We start from the raw sequence: 16,473 nt of genomic DNA, 5'->3' as shown, positions 1-16,473 counted from the left end.
AACTCTTCAAATTATATGTTTGGTGTTATTGAAATATTGGCATATAATTATTATTTATTAAATGTGTTTGTTGCTTTTTGCAAGCGTCTCAAAGCAACTTCCAAGAATTGAAAAGATCAATGGAAACATGTATAATGCTAAAAGTGTTCATCCAACAACGTAAGTAACAATTAGGTTGCTGGGTAGAATGCTGAAAGCCATGGTAGCCTTCTTTGAAATACTACCAGTTCCACATTCAGGAGCAACTAGACAGCTTTGTAGTTTCAGTGTGTGAATGTTTGGATAAGGCAATGGTGTTGAGAGGAGGGGTTTGGATTTGTTAGGCACTGGGGAACATTTTGGGACAAGTCAGGGCTGTACAAATGGAAAGGGCTCTACTTGAACTGGGGTGGAACCAGACTATTGGTGCTTAAAACTAAAAGGGTAGCAGAGCAACTTTTGAACTGATTGGGGGGGGGAGGAGCAGAGGAGGGTCCACTTTGGATACATTTCCCCACTGGGATGAAGGTGATTAGACCCAAAGTTCATCCATCACGTGAAATAGGCACACTTCTATCATTTGGGCTGCTGGAAACGAAATTGCTCATTTGCACTTTGGTGAAGAGGAAATGAGTGTGGTGATAGATATCACCCATGAAACATCACCACAACCATGACAATCGAGCCCACCCCAAAATGTGCTTCCACATCAGCTATGACAGTGGAGGTATAGCAGGTTATTTTTACTTACCAAGTTTTCTGAATTAAGGAGAAATCTGGATTACATGTCAACAAAGTAGACTGGCATTTTGATGACAACTACATCATATGGACTCTTTGAAAAACATGTGCATAAGCAGCACCAATGCCATGATAAACTCCTGTCTGAAAGCACCCTTTCTCACCTATTGATCCATACTCATGGATATGCTTAGCTGTTAGAACTGCCCAAGAAGACTATTAATAGGATTTTGATTGCTGCTTGCTTGCCTGCTTTTGCAAGCTATAAATTATAGTACTTTAAAATTCCTTCATTCAGCCTTAAGACCTGATTTGGGAACCTCAAAGCTGACAGACTCTTTTATCCAATAAAAAGTGGCACTTTTAGCCACCTTGTGCTTCTCAACTGCTTTATTGGCATCTGCTTAGCTTTACATGCTAAAAAATGTGTTTCTTGATGTTGTGGCGAGGCAGTTTAGTTGGCCACGTTGCTAGTTAAGTTAGTTTTGTTTGCACATAGTTCTTTCTTTCTTCCTCCCTCCCTCGTTCATTGCACATTGGGTATGTTTGCAACTGTGAAAAATTACACCTTTCATCATGGTGCAAAACTAATTAGAGGGACCATTTGTTGATAGTTGTGTTGAATAAAGGGTGCAGAAATGTTTCGTCCTTGACTGTAAATGAGAGTTTCTGTGTCTCTGATGTTTGTGCCATGTTGCAACATTTCATGGGGGTGGGTGAGGAATTGAAGATGTCATAGTTCACTGAGGTTTGGGCAGCCTCTGCGGCTAGGAGTGCGCTTCTACAGCTACAGCTGGTATGCCAACTACAGCCATTATTGGAGTGGGGCAGCCTGGCCACGTTGATTCATGCACTGGTAACCTCTAGACTGGATTATTGAAATGTTCTGTGTAAGAGGCAACCTTTGTGCCTGGTTCAGAAGCTCCAGCCGGCACAAAATGCTGCAGCTAGACTGCTGATGGAGACAGGCTACTGCCAGCACTTAAAACTAGTGGTTAAAAGCTTGCAATGCTTACTCATTTGTTAACAGACTAGGTTCAAGGTTCTTGTATTAATTAACAAGGCCCTTACAACTTGGGTCCGTAATAACTTAAGGTACGCCTGATTCCTTATAACCCTGCCCCATCTGCTCTGGGCCACTCCCCACAAAATATTAAAAACACAATAAAACATGGTTCAGATGCACAGTTTGTAACTTCCAGAAGCCATTTAGTCAGTATTGTGGCTCTAATCCTGTGGAACTCCCTCTCAACTGAGATTAAATAGCCTCCCCCCCCAATTGCTGAACTTGACAAAGATTGAAATAGAAAATGGGCATTTTATGTATGTTTCTGTTTCTATGGTGAAATTTTAATTGTTCTTCACACTTTTAAGAAACATGTTATGCACACTGCTTAGAAATATTGAGTGTTAAGCAGTGTAAAAAATCCTGAAATGAGTAACTATTATTTTACTTTTTACTAATATTAACATTTCTGAATGACTCTGCTACCCTTTCTTCCTTGAATAATATCAGTTTGTTGTTAAATGCATTTTGGATGTCAACAATACACAAAAACATCTATGGAATCAGACCACTGCCAAAAAGCAGTCACCCATATGACATATGACAATAACAACAACCCTGGATGGTTATCCCATTCAAGGAATAGCAGTGTTCTGATGTCTCTAATGTGTGAGCACTGATACAGTACTTCAGAGATGCTGTTAATGAATTCTGGCTGGTGTGAGAATTTGCTCTGGCTTGCTCTGGATTTTCATCATTTTTCTATATGCTTGTCTCTGGGACCCTTGATACTATATTGTGATGTCATAGTTTTGCCATTGATTTTTCACATTTGCCTAGCATTTTTCTACCTAATAAGACATGGCAGGAGCAGTCCTTAACAGTTCGTCAGGTGCTTCCCAAGAATGAAGTCTTAATTTGCTTCTGCTCCTAACTGGTTACTGGTACATACCTATATACCCAGGATTGATCTGGCCTCTGAGGAAACTATGTAGGCCCAATAGCTCTGACTGCCTTCTGATCCAAGGATAAACTCTGTTTTCAAGTTCGCTCACATGGTCAGCTGGTGATGAGACCTGTTGCTTTCCCTACACAACAAAAAAACAACAACCAGTTACATACTACATAAAACTTACAAGCAAACATTTATTTCAGTCCTTTAACAGTGTCAATAGGTGTTTAAAACCTAACAAAGTATTTTATTTATATTGCAGAAGATCAGAGTTATATAAGTAGCTTATTTTTTATTTTATTTTTCATGTTAAATTTCACATGAAGCTGGAGTAAGGGCAGCAGAGATTTTGCAGTGCAAACTGCACGTCTTTAAATGCTGCCAGCACAGAGATTACAAAAGTGCCTTTACTCTCCTTTCTCAATGCAATATATTATGTTGAGCAAATGATATGTAATGTAATCCCATGTTTTGCACACACTGTTTAACAAATGGGCCTTGAGATAGATTGATTTTTTTTCAACGTGGGCGGCCTGTGGGGTGGGCTCTGGATGAACAGAGGCCATACTGACCTCTTTACATTCTCAGCATTCATATGTTCTTAAATCATGGGTATGGTAACATAGCTAACAGTTTTAATTTGTGTGTAACAAATGGTTTGCTCACTAAGGAAAAAGTTTCAAAAATAAATCACATGCATCTATGTGACAATTCCACTCTGTATGAAGTTTTGCCACACTCTTTGTGTCGTCTGCTGAAAGGCCATGTTTATACATGGTCAACACAGAGCAGTCTTGTTTGAGAGAGGGACTGTGCGGTAGGGGCATGGTATTACTACTGTGTTTTTACAATACCATATACTTCTTCTTCTTGTAATTGGCTGCTGGAGCTGTAGAGCTATAGCTTCTGTTGCCCTGTTTATCCTTAATCTAGTTGGGATTGTCCGGAATTGAACCATTCCCTCTGTGGGTAGAATCTAAGCAAATAAAACGTCAAGAGGCCTCAGAGTAGTAGGCTGAATTGGGCTGTTCATGGTGCCAGATACATATGAGCTAGTGATGATTAGTTAGATCATAGGTCACTAACTTGGTGCTCACAGGCACTATGGTGCCCATGAAGGCTTCCCATGGTGACCTTGGGCAAGACTTTGGCTTTATTATTTTTATTTTTTAAGTAAGTCTCTAAGCCCATTGAAAGAGAATAATGGGACAAAATGTGCAGCTGCCTCCTCAGTGATTTCTGTGCAATGATAGCAGAATGGCTACCTTTTATATATTTCCTCCATTAGTTGTGGTGGGCTAGTGGAGATTGCTTAGACCAGTCTCTTTCCCACCATCTAAGTTTCTTTCTTGACAGGCCGTGACAGACTCTGCCAGCTAATATAAATGCTCCAAAGAAAAACCCTACACAGAATGTTAACATATTTCCTGAAAAGCAGGAAAAGGCTTAACAAAGCAGATCTCATGACAAACAAATTGGGGAAGTACTGCAGTAGTGTTTTTCCAGAGCAGTAAGTAGCATTTTCCATTTCTTCTTCTTAATATCATACATAGGCTGCTTGGAATTAGGTGACTGTGTCTTGGGTACTGAACAAATTTACCACTGAACTTTTTTTCTGTACTGTACAAGTGCACCATCAATTTGCCTCCATTTCTTCATTATGTATACCTCGGTCTTCAGTGTTTAAATTACATCTTACAAAGCCTGTAGTGCACATCCTTATGTCTTAAGACTATGAGCTTATTGAAATTAAGGGTGTCAACCAGTATATTTTTCAGTGCTTGTCCTTCCCTAATCATATGAAGTTTAAAAAAGGCATTCATATTAGAGTAGAGATCTTCTGAGACATCAATTCAAAGTTAAGTTTCATTGACTTAAAAATTCACTTTGAAATAGGTTGGACTTCAACACTGATTCTCCTCTCTCCCAAATTTGATTAATCTTTCTGCCAGCCAAATACAAAACTGTTGCTTCCAGCTCTTCTCACAATACTCTCCTAGACGAAGCTGTTTCGGGCCCACCCTAGCAGGTGGGCATGACTTGGATTCCAGCTGCTTGGAATAGTGTCCATTGCACTTAGACCATACCAAAGTATAAAGTAAGGGCCATTTCACATAGCAGCATGACTCATAATTTTTTTTATGATGTGGACACTTGTCCACTAGAAACAGAGCAGCCAGGAGCTATTTCTTAGTAACTGAGTCTAAAATCCCATATCACTGGCTATGTACGGTAATTTCTATAGCATTAGTAGCAATAACTCAGGTGGGATGAGGACAAAGATTTACATCCATTAAAAACCACTTATGCCAATAATTCCCTGGTGCTTTGGTACATAATGAAATTTGGGCTAAACATGCAAGAGAAAACAAGGTCTCTCTCTTGAGGATAGCTTATTAGGTAAAGGTAAAGTTACCCCTGACCATTAGGTCCAGTCGTGACCGACTCTGGGGTTGCGGCGCTCATCTCGCTCTATGGGCCGAGGGAGCCAGCGTACAGCTTCCAGGTCATGTGGCCAGCATGACTAAGCCGCTTCTGGCGAACCAGAGCAGCGCACGGAAACGCCATTTACCTTCCTGCCTATTTATCTACTTGCACTTTGACATGCTTTCGAACTGCTAGGTTGGCAGGAGCTGGGACCAAGCAACGGGAGCTCACCCCGTTGCGGGGATTCGAACCGCCGACCTTCTGATCAGCAAGCCCTAGGCTCCGTGGCCTAACCCACAGCGCCACTTGCGTCCCTTATTAGGTATTAATAATATTATTAATTACGGTAATTAATTAATTAATGCTTATTAGGGGTAGCCAAATGTTCTTAGACTCCAACTCCCATCAACCCCAGCTAGCATAGAGAACAGCCAAGGGTGAGAATTCAAAAATACCTGAAGGCCGGTATTTGGCTAATCACTGCTTTACAGTGGCATCATCCATAACAGACAACGCCAGAGAGCAATAGTGTTGTTGTGTTTAGAAGAAACAAACATCTAGCCAGTCCCAGCAACAATTAATTATCAAATATCCTATCTGCCTGATTTTTATTGATTTTCCTGTTCATTTTCCCACTGCTCTGTCTGTGGACTTTATAACTCCCTTATAAAGGCTCTTAGACCTGGAAAGCAGGGTCACACAGGTGAAACCAGTCACCCTCTGTTGGCAGCCATAGAATTTCTCTCCCCCTCCAGCTCTTCCTTTGGAAACAATTCCTTTCTGAAGGCTCTCAACCTTCACAGTTGTTGTTCTGGCAGCACCTTCCATACAAAAGGTACTAGGCCACACAGTGGGGCCACACAGGTAAAGTCAACCCTAATGGCAACCACAGAGTTTCTCTCCCCTCACAGCAAAAGTTTACCAAATTTTGATTGCTTGATTACTCTTCCTTTTCGCCTTCAGGAGCACCAAGGGGCTAATTTAAATTAAATATATTAATACAGTAAATACAGTAATCAAACTAGCTATACATAACAACACTTTAAAAATTGCTCACAAAAGACACATAGAAGCAAGAGCAAGCACCAACTATATCACAGCAGCCTAAATCCAAAAAGTCTACGGTAAGAGTTTTGAATAGATCTGTCACCCAGGGCCAGCTCCTGGTCTGAGAGCAAGGTGCCCTCTGAAAGGCCCTCACCTCTCTTGACAGGCTCTGGGACAATGGGCTGCAGTAACAACAGCAGGGAGTGGCTACGTCTAGCTGCTGTTTGAATTTCCCACAATGCCCCAGATTGAAGCTACATCAGGAGCATAGACAGACATGAAAACTGCAGCTAGACCCAGCCTTCTTGTACTGTTTAATGCACTGGGTTGGAAAATTAATTTTAAACCGAGGGGTAGTGGGACTTAGGGCAGAGGTCAGTGATGAGCTATTCCAGGGCACTGAGGCCCAACAGTTGCCTAAGGGTGCCAGATGCTAACTTCCAACTTTGGTTCTTCCAGCAATGTCCCTTGAGAGACAATTTCATAAACAAGGTGCCCCCCCCAAAAATACCAATATTGCTTAGAATGGTGGTGGCACCTGAAGAAAGGGAATGGGGTGTTGGGGAATAGATGCATTACAGATTATTTGGAAGTACTTAATCCAGGTTGAGAGACTTCACAATTGTTCTTTTTCATACTAGTGACCTTAGATGTTGATTCCTGAATTTATATTAATCTGTTCCTCCTCAGTTGGATTTTCAGGAACCATTAATGAAGCCCTGTCAATTATTTGGAGACAGTGGCCTTTGGCTTGGCATAAGTCTTACAAAAGTTAGAGGATAATAACGCATGAGGCAACTTAAAAGCACAGAGACTTGCAGTCTGCTCAAAATGTTGAAGTGCTTTGAAAGAATGGAGTGAAATGTCATTCATATATAGACACAGTCCCAGAGAAGGCTGGGCAGGGGGCAGAGCCAGTTGCTGCTGCATTTTTTCCCTTCCTCCTCATTCTTCTGTGAAGTTGCAGAGTGAGCAGAGCAGGGAGGGTGAATCACAGACCGGGAGCCAATAAAACGTTAACTGAGGCAAGGACATTGTGCATAGCTGAACTCTACAAAGTAGAGTCAGGAAGAGAGAGAGAGAAAGAGAGAAGCAGAAGCAGAAGCAGACTGATCAGGAGCTTGTAAAATATCAGCATGAGGGAAATAGTTCATATCCAGGCAGGCCAGTGTGGAAACCAAATTGGAACCAAGGTAAGGGGAATTATTATTATTATTACTAAATTGTATTTAGCACCTGGTGGTTCCAGTTGTAAATCCTCGTGGTACAGTAGGATTTTCTGTTTTATGCTATTGGGACCCTCTTTCTTCAGACACCCACCTGCAAAATAAGATACTTTTGGAAAAGTATGTTTAATTCATTAGTGCCTTAAGAATTTAGGAAGAAAGTGATAAACAATTTTTTTCTCCTAAGAGTTTCACTTGTTTTGGGGAGAAGTTTCTTGTTCTGTAGCAAACTCGGATTCTAATTTTGTGCGTGCTCACATAGGCTACAGAGTGGGAAACCACCAAAACGGGAACTAAATAGCTCATCTCTTCCCCGTTGACCATAAAAGGTTCTGGGGGGAAACAGAAACGAAGGAAGAAAAAAAACCCTGAGGCAGCAGCGGGGTGGGGATGAGGGGAATTAACCCAAGCTAGAATCCATGCTGCTGGAGATTTTATCCGTTTTCTCTGTGGTTTGAAATCTTGATGTGAATCTGCCTAGCTTTTGACCTTATCCCCCCCCCACAACCCCCCCTATATTTTCTCTGCTGTTCAAGCCTAGAGCAGGGAGGGGCTCAGAGGAGCAGCCTTCAAACATGCCAAGAATTCGGCAGCTGTTGCTTCAACACATGCCTCAGAGGCCTGTTCTGTCCCTGCCAAGAATGGGTGGGTTTCGATGACTTGCAATTAGTGGCAGAGATAAAGAGTAAGGGAAACACGCATACACAGAGTGTGTGTTTTTTTTTTGTTTTTTTTTTGGGGGGGGAGAGCTATGATGATGACCATCTTCTCAGAGAGTTTGTCTCACTTTTCTTTTCCTTTTCCGCTCAAAAGTTTTGGGAAGTGATCAGTGATGAACATGGTATCGACCCAGCTGGAGGCTACGTTGGTGACTCACCGTTGCAGCTGGAGAGGATCAATGTCTACTACAATGAATCATCCTGTAAGTGTACCATTGTTGTCCAAGGGCTAAGCATAATGTGATCTCCTTATGGGAGGAGAAGCAATGAAGAAAGCAAAGAGGTTGCTCAGTTTCCTCCATGTACCGTACTTCATTAAGCATGTGTGTATGTGTTGTACAACCTCAACTGTTACAGTTCTATGCTCACTGCTTACTTTGTTGGCAATAAGAGGGAGTTAACTTAGAAAGAGTGTGTGAACTACAGCTCCCAGCATCCCCAGCAAGCTTTACCAATGGCCAGGGATGATCGGAACTGTATTCATTAACATCTGGCAGGCCAGAGGTTTCCCACACATGGCACAGAAACACAAAAAATTGGTACTTGGACACATAATTCAACGTATTTTATTTCAAAATTTGAAAAGAAACTTTAAAAACAAATGGAAGATTTGCAAAGATTGACTTGAAAGTGCTTTGAGCAAACTGGAGTGGAATCCCATAAAGAATAGGAGGAAAGGGTAACTAGATTTTTAGTGGGCCGGAGGACAGTCTCAGTGTGCTGTACTGTACTGCACTCCCCCCCCCAAAGTAGAATAAAAGATATGCTAATTTCGTGGCTTTTTATTGTCTTGCACAGAGTAGAAACACAAGCAGCTTAAGGTGACATCAGTTTCACCATGATCCTCCCTTTGCTAGCTGTATGCTGAAGGGCTGACCTCACTGCTTTGTATTTGTGCTCAGAGTATTGCAGTCTTCTGTTTTGTAGAGACCTTCAGCTTCCGCATTCATGGGAAAGCTTTCCCCTGTCCCACAGAAACCTGTGTAGATTATCTGGTTCTAAGTCTCGCTGTGGATAGTTAATTTGTAAAGAGAGAAGAGCCCATTACTTAAAACACTTTGCTTCCCACTTCGGTCCCAGATATGAAGGATGAGGTGATTAGTCACTCAAGGTGCTTTCAGACTGGTGGTGTTTAGTACTATAGTTCACTGTTCTTCTGCTGAATCCTACATGTGGAATTGCTAACGACTTTCCACACATTGGAGGATATGGTGCTCTGAGTGGTCTATCCAGCTGTGTTCCATCTACACTACTGGGCATAACATAACTGCGTGGGTGGGGTGAATGAAAAGTTCAATTGAGCATGTCATTTTAGCAGCATGGCTTTTAAAAATAAAAATGTGAAATTCTTCAGTATACAGTAACATTGTTTAATTTAAGCACACTTGTGCAACTAACTTAGCAGAACATGCTTCTAAAATGGCGTTGACGGGAAAGGCAGCATTTTAAAAAACTAACTTCTCAATTTGCACTAAAACACTTCTTTCATATAAGCACTGATGCTGCTGACTAGAAAGCTTAATAGTGAAGATGTGCTAAAGCATAGATGCATATCAGGCTCAAGTGCCTGATATGTGCACACTGCACATGTCAAACGTAGACCTCTTTTTAAAATAATACAGAATCATAACACTAGGGCAATCTACACCTGCAGATATTGCAGTACTGCTCTGTTTTATGTTTTTTAAAGTAGGTTTTCGATATTTGACAAATGGTGGAAGAACTATGGGGAAAACACAGGACAATGATTTCATGATAACATCACACAGATGCCCAGTAAAAAGCAACAAAAACTAATAAATTTACTATGGTGTAAGCCTTAACCGACTATAGTTCATTTTGTAAGATGCATCCATTGGCAGGTATAGAAACAAAGAACTGTAGAGGAAAATAACAGCAGCAGTGAGGTTAGAAATAAAAGAAATGCAAAAAATCCAGAGTAAATGCCTGGTGTGGAAGCACCTTCTCATATAAAATGAAAGTTCTTTTCCACATGTATATAGCCAGAACGTGAATCTTCTTCACTTTCCAAAGGATAAGCCTTGGTACTGAACATCTGAGCCCTTGCTCAATTTAAAGACTGCTTGTTACAAGGGTTATAGTGAGCAAATGATCCTGTTCATCTCCAACCTTTAACTTAACGAGTTCCAAGCACTTTTGCCTTTTGATTCAGGAAAGTTCATGGAGGACAAAGTTTGCAGCACCAGCTAAGCCGTGATTCACTAACAGCAGTTCCCTAAATGCCAGGAACCATTGTCCCAGCCCAATAGCATAAAATCCTGCCATTCTTTACAAATACGAGCATGTTAAGCGTTTTTTCTGGATGCATTCCAGACTGGGTGGTTCATTCTCTTTCGACTAAAGACTTCCAACACTTTTGGTTGGGTTAGGCCTGCCACCTCCCCTCCTTCCATTTCTGGCTGATCAGTGCTACATAGTGCCTGTTATATTTATCTGTTCTAATCCCCCTGCAGTTCGCAGCATTGTTAGCAGATAGGAAGGGAGAAAGCAACTTTCCAGTCATGGTGGGGCCTGGTATAAGAGATAACAGTGGGGCTATCCCTCCTCTTTACATCTGCAGTGGTACCTCTGGTTAAGAACTTAATTTGTTCCAGAGGTCCGTTCTTGACCTGAAACTGTTCTTAACCTGAGGGTACCACTTTAGCTAATGGGGCCTCCTGCTGCCGCCGCGCCGCTGCTGCGCAATTTCTGTTCTCATCCTGAAGCAAAGTTCTTAACTCGAGGTACTATTTCTGGGTTAGCGGCATCTATAACCTAAAGCGCCTGTAACCCGAGGTACCACTGTAGTTGTTTAAAAGAGTCACAGAAACTCAGCTATGCTTGCTAGAGTAACTTTAGGGGTTGACATAAGTAGGGAAGCAAAGGGCTAATACAGGCAAGGGAAACCCTTGACCCGCCCCTCGCCCCGCGGATATGACTGAACTATAGCTCCTTATTTGCCTTAGCAAGTGTAGACAGTGGCCAGGGATAAGGGGAGTTGTAGTCCAGCAATATCTAGAGGGCTACTGATTCTTCATCGCTTCTCTGTAGTGTGACTCCCAACCATATATATTCAGGAACAAGCCCCATTGAACACAGTGGGATATACTTCCAAGTACTGCCCATTGCTAATGGAAGCATGATAGTGTTTTCCTGTTCCCAAATGTACAATTTTCTACCTAGCAGAACAAAATTAATTACTTTTAATGTTGTTTTCCTAACAAATGTATTTATAATGGCTTCAGTTACCCCTGACTATTGGCTATTCTGGTTGAGCCGATTGGAGTAGGAATCCCACAACATCTGTAGGGCCAGTGGATCCCCATCCCTGCCTCAGGATATGTTTACAACCAGTGTCCTTTATCACATGTCCTTTCATTTCAGTTTTTAATTTGTTGTCCCAGTACTAATCTCCATGTTTCCTCTGCATGTGTACTTCTTCCTCTCTAGATTGTGGGCTCATGTTTTCTATTGTTTTGTTTCAAAAATAGCACCAGCTTGTACAGTTATATTCAGATACCTATAAACTTGCTAAGAACTTTAATATGATATGCAAACAAGGGATTACGGGTGGGGTGTGTGTGTGAAGAAAGTGATCCAGGGGCTTGTAAAGTTGCTGCATTGTACAGAATGTAAAACAACTAAGCAAATTTCATGTGGTGAATGTAAACAAGATCAGCTGGTAATAAAGACTTTGACAATAAAGGAAAAGGGTCATGCCAATGGTCACAATAAGGGACATTATGTTATATTTCCCCAAACATTTGTGGGGAAGTAGAGGTATACATTAAACTGAGCTACTAGAAACACAGTGATAAATAATTATATTTATGTATGTGTATGCCATAAAGATGTGGCAAGCAATTGTAATAAATTAAATCCCAAAGCAAGATGCATTTCATTTTTTCTTATAGCTCAGAAATATGTGCCCAGAGCAATCTTGGTGGACTTGGAGCCTGGAACCATGGACAGTGTGCGGTCTGGTCCATTTGGGCAACTCTTTCGGCCTGATAATTTCATCTTTGGTATGTATATGATTGTCTGTTACAAATGCTGGCTAAACTTATCAAGTAGATTATGTTGGAGTTTGGAGTATATATTGCAGCAAACTGCAGAAATAAATTGTTTATTTCATTCAACCACTGGTTGAAAGAAGAAAGAAACCTATTACTCCTGGCAAACGAACTGTTCTGGGTACAAGCTCATATGGCCTTTAAGGAGCCATGAGATTAACAAAAAGGTCTAATACTGACTGATGGGAGGGGGGAGAGGAAGCCTGAGGAAAACAATCTGTAGGTGGTGACTTAAGAAGGAATAAGCAAGGGAAGACTATGTTGCCTTTCTGTCTCTCATCCCCATTGGGTCAGGTAACCTATTGCAAGCACGTCTGCTTTCCTTCTAACAGATGATGAAAACAGGAAGGAAAACGTAAATTGGGGTGGGAAAACTGTGACTTCTCAGATGTTGTTGAACTCATCATTCCTGCTTCATTGGCCATGCTGGTTTAGGCTGATGGGAATTAAAGCCCCAAAACATCTGGAGTGTCACAGTTCCCCACTCTGAGGTAACCCTTGTTTACAGGCAGTTTGGGCCAATGTCTTTCTCTAAGTCAGAAAAGGGCACGTCACCCACAAGTTACAGGCAGATTGTCGGTGCATTTCTATGTGACTTTACTGAAATCTTTTACAAAAATGAAGTAGTGGGCTCTAAATTGTAAATTTAGAGCGTCATATGTGTCGGTCTTTAAAAAGTGCAAGGAGAACGAGGGATGCACAGACTAAGTTTATCTGTGATTGGAAAATAATTGGTCCAGTTAAAGTGTGGGTCTATGAGGTATTCTCTTTTGTAAATAATATTTTTTTTATTAAAATTGTCTGTATAAATAATTACAGATTTATGGAGTGCTTTTGGACATGCTGAAAGCAACACCTTGGTTTTAAATGTAGTCATACCTCATGTTGTGTCTGCTTCAGGTTATGTGTTTTCATGTTGCATCCTGCGGCAACCTGGGTTACTTCTGGGTTTCACTGCTTGCACATGCGCAGAAGGCTAAATCTGGCCCTGTGCATGCGCAGATGCGGCACTTTGGCTTGCATCAGTTCCGTGTTACGAATGGGCCTCCGGAATGGATCCTGTCCGTAACACGAGGTTCCACTCTAGTCAAAACAGTGCAGCATTTTATGTTACTTCTGTCGTGCCATCATGCCACTATGTACTTGAGGAACATGTGGAATGTTTTGGACATTTTGGACACATTTGGCAGTTAAATGAGCTCTCGGTGTAACTCTATTTAAAGGTTTCCCACAAAGTCTATGCTTAAATGCATACAGTGGATAAATAGGAATATTTTGAAGTTCCTTATTATTTCATGAGTTGTAAACCTATTTACCTCTTCCCCTTTTGTTGTGTTACCTCAGGACAAACAGGAGCTGGAAATAACTGGGCCAAAGGACATTATACGGAAGGAGCAGAGCTGGTAGATTCAGTGCTTGATATAGTAAGAAAAGAATGTGAACACTGTGATTGCTTGCAGGGATTTCAGCTCACTCATTCTCTTGGAGGAGGAACAGGTTCTGGGATGGGAACACTACTGATCAGCAAAATCCGAGAGGAATATCCTGATCGGATAATGAATACATTCAGTGTCATGCCATCTCCTAAAGTCTCTGACACTGTTGTGGAACCATATAACGCCACACTCTCAGTCCACCAACTGGTTGAAAATACAGACGAAACCTACTGTATTGATAATGAAGCCTTGTATGATATTTGCTTCCGCACTCTGAAGCTTACCACTCCAACATACGGAGATCTGAACCACTTGGTGTCCGCTACAATGAGCGGGGTAACGACATCATTGCGTTTTCCTGGTCAGCTAAATGCAGATCTGCGTAAGCTGGCAGTGAATATGGTCCCATTCCCACGCCTACACTTCTTTATGCCAGGATTTGCTCCACTGACTGCCCGAGGGAGCCAACAATACCGGGCTCTCACAGTCCCAGAACTGACGCAACAGATGTTTGATGCCAAAAATATGATGGCAGCTTGCGACCCAAGACATGGACGGTATTTGACAGTAGCTACAGTCTTCCGAGGTCCCATGTCCATGAAAGAAGTTGATGAACAGATGCTGGCCATCCAGAACAAGAACAGCAGCTACTTTGTGGAATGGATCCCAAATAACGTCAAAGTGGCTGTTTGTGATATCGCACCCCGTGGCCTCAAGATGGCCTCTACCTTCATCGGCAACAGCACAGCTATCCAAGAGCTCTTCAAAAGAATCTCAGAGCAATTCTCAGCCATGTTCAGGAGAAAAGCTTTTCTTCACTGGTTTACAGGAGAAGGAATGGATGAGATGGAATTCACAGAAGCAGAGAGCAACATGAATGACCTCGTGTCCGAGTATCAGCAGTACCAAGAAGCTACAGCAAATGATGGAGAGGAAATTTTTGAAGACGAGGAGGAAGAAATTAATGAATGAAGTCTATCAAATGCTGTTCTAAAAATTATTAAGTCTGAATAGCTAGCTCTAGTTCTAATCTTTTCCAGGATAGTAAAGAATATAACAGACTTATTTTTCAGGACTATATTGTTTTCCTCAAACTGTGAATCAGAAAAATCACCTTAGGCTGCAATCTTAAGCACAGTTACTTGAAAGTGAGTGTTGGTACCAGCAGGACTTGCATCATCAAAGTAAATGTGTTTTGCAGTGTTAGTGAGGCTTTTGAGTGCTATTCTGTACCAAGTATATAGTATTGAGTTGCTGGGAACAAACTCTGTTAATAAAAGGAATGGAAAAAATCTAACATTTCGTATATTAAATGCATATAAATGAATGCCCAAACATGGACATTTAAAGACTAAAACCCCCCCATCATTTCTTTACTAGTAGCTGGGATAATGTCAAGCCTCACACAATTTTATGATAGAATCCGTGTCCTTCACTGGGGTTGAAAAAGCTTTGCGTCTGCATCACACATTCTGTGTTGAATCAATAAGAAGTGTTCTGCTTCTCCATTCATTTAAAATACTGAGTTGGCATAAACGGTTAGATCTTTCATTCAAATGCACATGCCCACACATAACTTTTCTCACTCCTGTGCCTTTCACAAGTACTGTCAGTTCACACAGGGTGATTCTGAACCAAAAGGCTGAACAAGTGCTCTGTGTGAATCAAGTGTGAGCCTTCCAAAACTTGCCAGAATCCTCTGCAGCAGAGACAGGGGTTGTATGAGAGACTTATCATCACAGAAAGCTTGAGACCTCCATATTGACAAGCTAACAAACGTGATACTTTCCTGCGTAGGAAGTATTTGCCCTTTCATTTTCATTCTGCATTTTTGTTTTGTTGACTGTGTTGCCAAGATATACATGCAAATTTCCCCTTCCCTCTTAAGAGACTTAAGTATGCCTTGCAACATTCAAATTTACTTACAGCATCATGTTATTTCATGTCTGGATATTTCCTTCTCTTCAACATTCTCAAGCCTCATCCACTTCCCCCAACTACAGCAGTTGAGCAAACAAGCGTATGGACAGACCTCCCATTTGCTGAGCTTGTTCTCCAATTTGAAAATGTTTAAATCTTGGAAGTATAGTATGAACCTTAAAAATCCCACCTGCAGTGTCTGGAATTTCATAGCAAAATCCTATGCATGTCAACTCAAAAGCCCAACTGAGGTCAATAGAGACTTATTCCAGGCAGGAATGCCTAGACATGTAGGGTTCAGAACTTGCAGTAATACAGAGAAGCGTATGAAAAGTAAATTGAATATCTGGTTAGAATGCTCTGGTACAGCTGAGGGTTACTACATACACGTTTGCTGCTGCTCTTCAGAGAGATACTTCTGGGTTTTAGAAAATATAAGAAACGGAAAGCACAGCGGTGACCTGTCACTAAGGGCAACTAGGACACTTCCTCATAAATATGCCTGCCTTCAGCCAGCTCTTACCTGCCTGCCTTCTTACTTAGCAACCAGTCAGGTGGCTCCTGCCTTTTACTGGTTCTGGGTCCAGCTACAGTTGGTCTCTCTGCCTTCTACCCTACCAGTCCCAATGGGCACCAACCAGCATTGGGAAAACACTAATAATAATAATAATTTATTATTTATACCCCACCCATCTGGCTGGGTTTCCCCAGACACTCTGGGTGGCTCCCAACAGAATATTAAAAGCATGATAAACATCAAACATTAAAAACTTCCCTAAGCAGATGTGTTCTAAAAGTCAGAGAATTATTTTCCTGGCATCTTAAGGGAAGGTGTTCCACAGGGCAGGCGCCAATACCGAGAAGGCCCTCTGCCTGGTTCCCTGTAAGCTCACTTCTCACAGTGAGGGAACCACCAGAAGGCCCTCGGCATTGGACCTCAGTGTCCC

General features: G+C 41.6%; 1 protein-coding gene across 1 annotated transcript; it reads left to right on the top strand.

Moving 5' to 3' along the window:
* The first annotated feature begins 7,098 nt into the window (after positions 1–7,098).
* TUBB6 (tubulin beta 6 class V) lies at positions 7,099–14,903 on the top strand. Its single transcript, XM_082236192.1, has 4 exons — positions 7,099–7,345; positions 8,192–8,300; positions 12,012–12,122; positions 13,515–14,903. The coding sequence occupies exons 1-4, from the start codon at positions 7,289–7,291 to the stop codon at positions 14,576–14,578; spliced, it is 1,341 nt and encodes a 446-aa protein (XP_082092318.1). The 5' UTR covers positions 7,099–7,288; the 3' UTR covers positions 14,579–14,903.
* Positions 14,904–16,473: the final 1,570 nt, after the last annotated feature.

This window comes from Podarcis vaucheri (assembly GCF_965113315.1).
Source record: "Podarcis vaucheri genome assembly, chromosome: 8".
NCBI classification, from domain to species: Eukaryota; Metazoa; Chordata; class Lepidosauria; order Squamata; family Lacertidae; genus Podarcis; species Podarcis vaucheri.
Note: the sequence above shows the minus strand (reverse complement) of the source record. Positions and strands in the feature narration are given on the sequence as shown.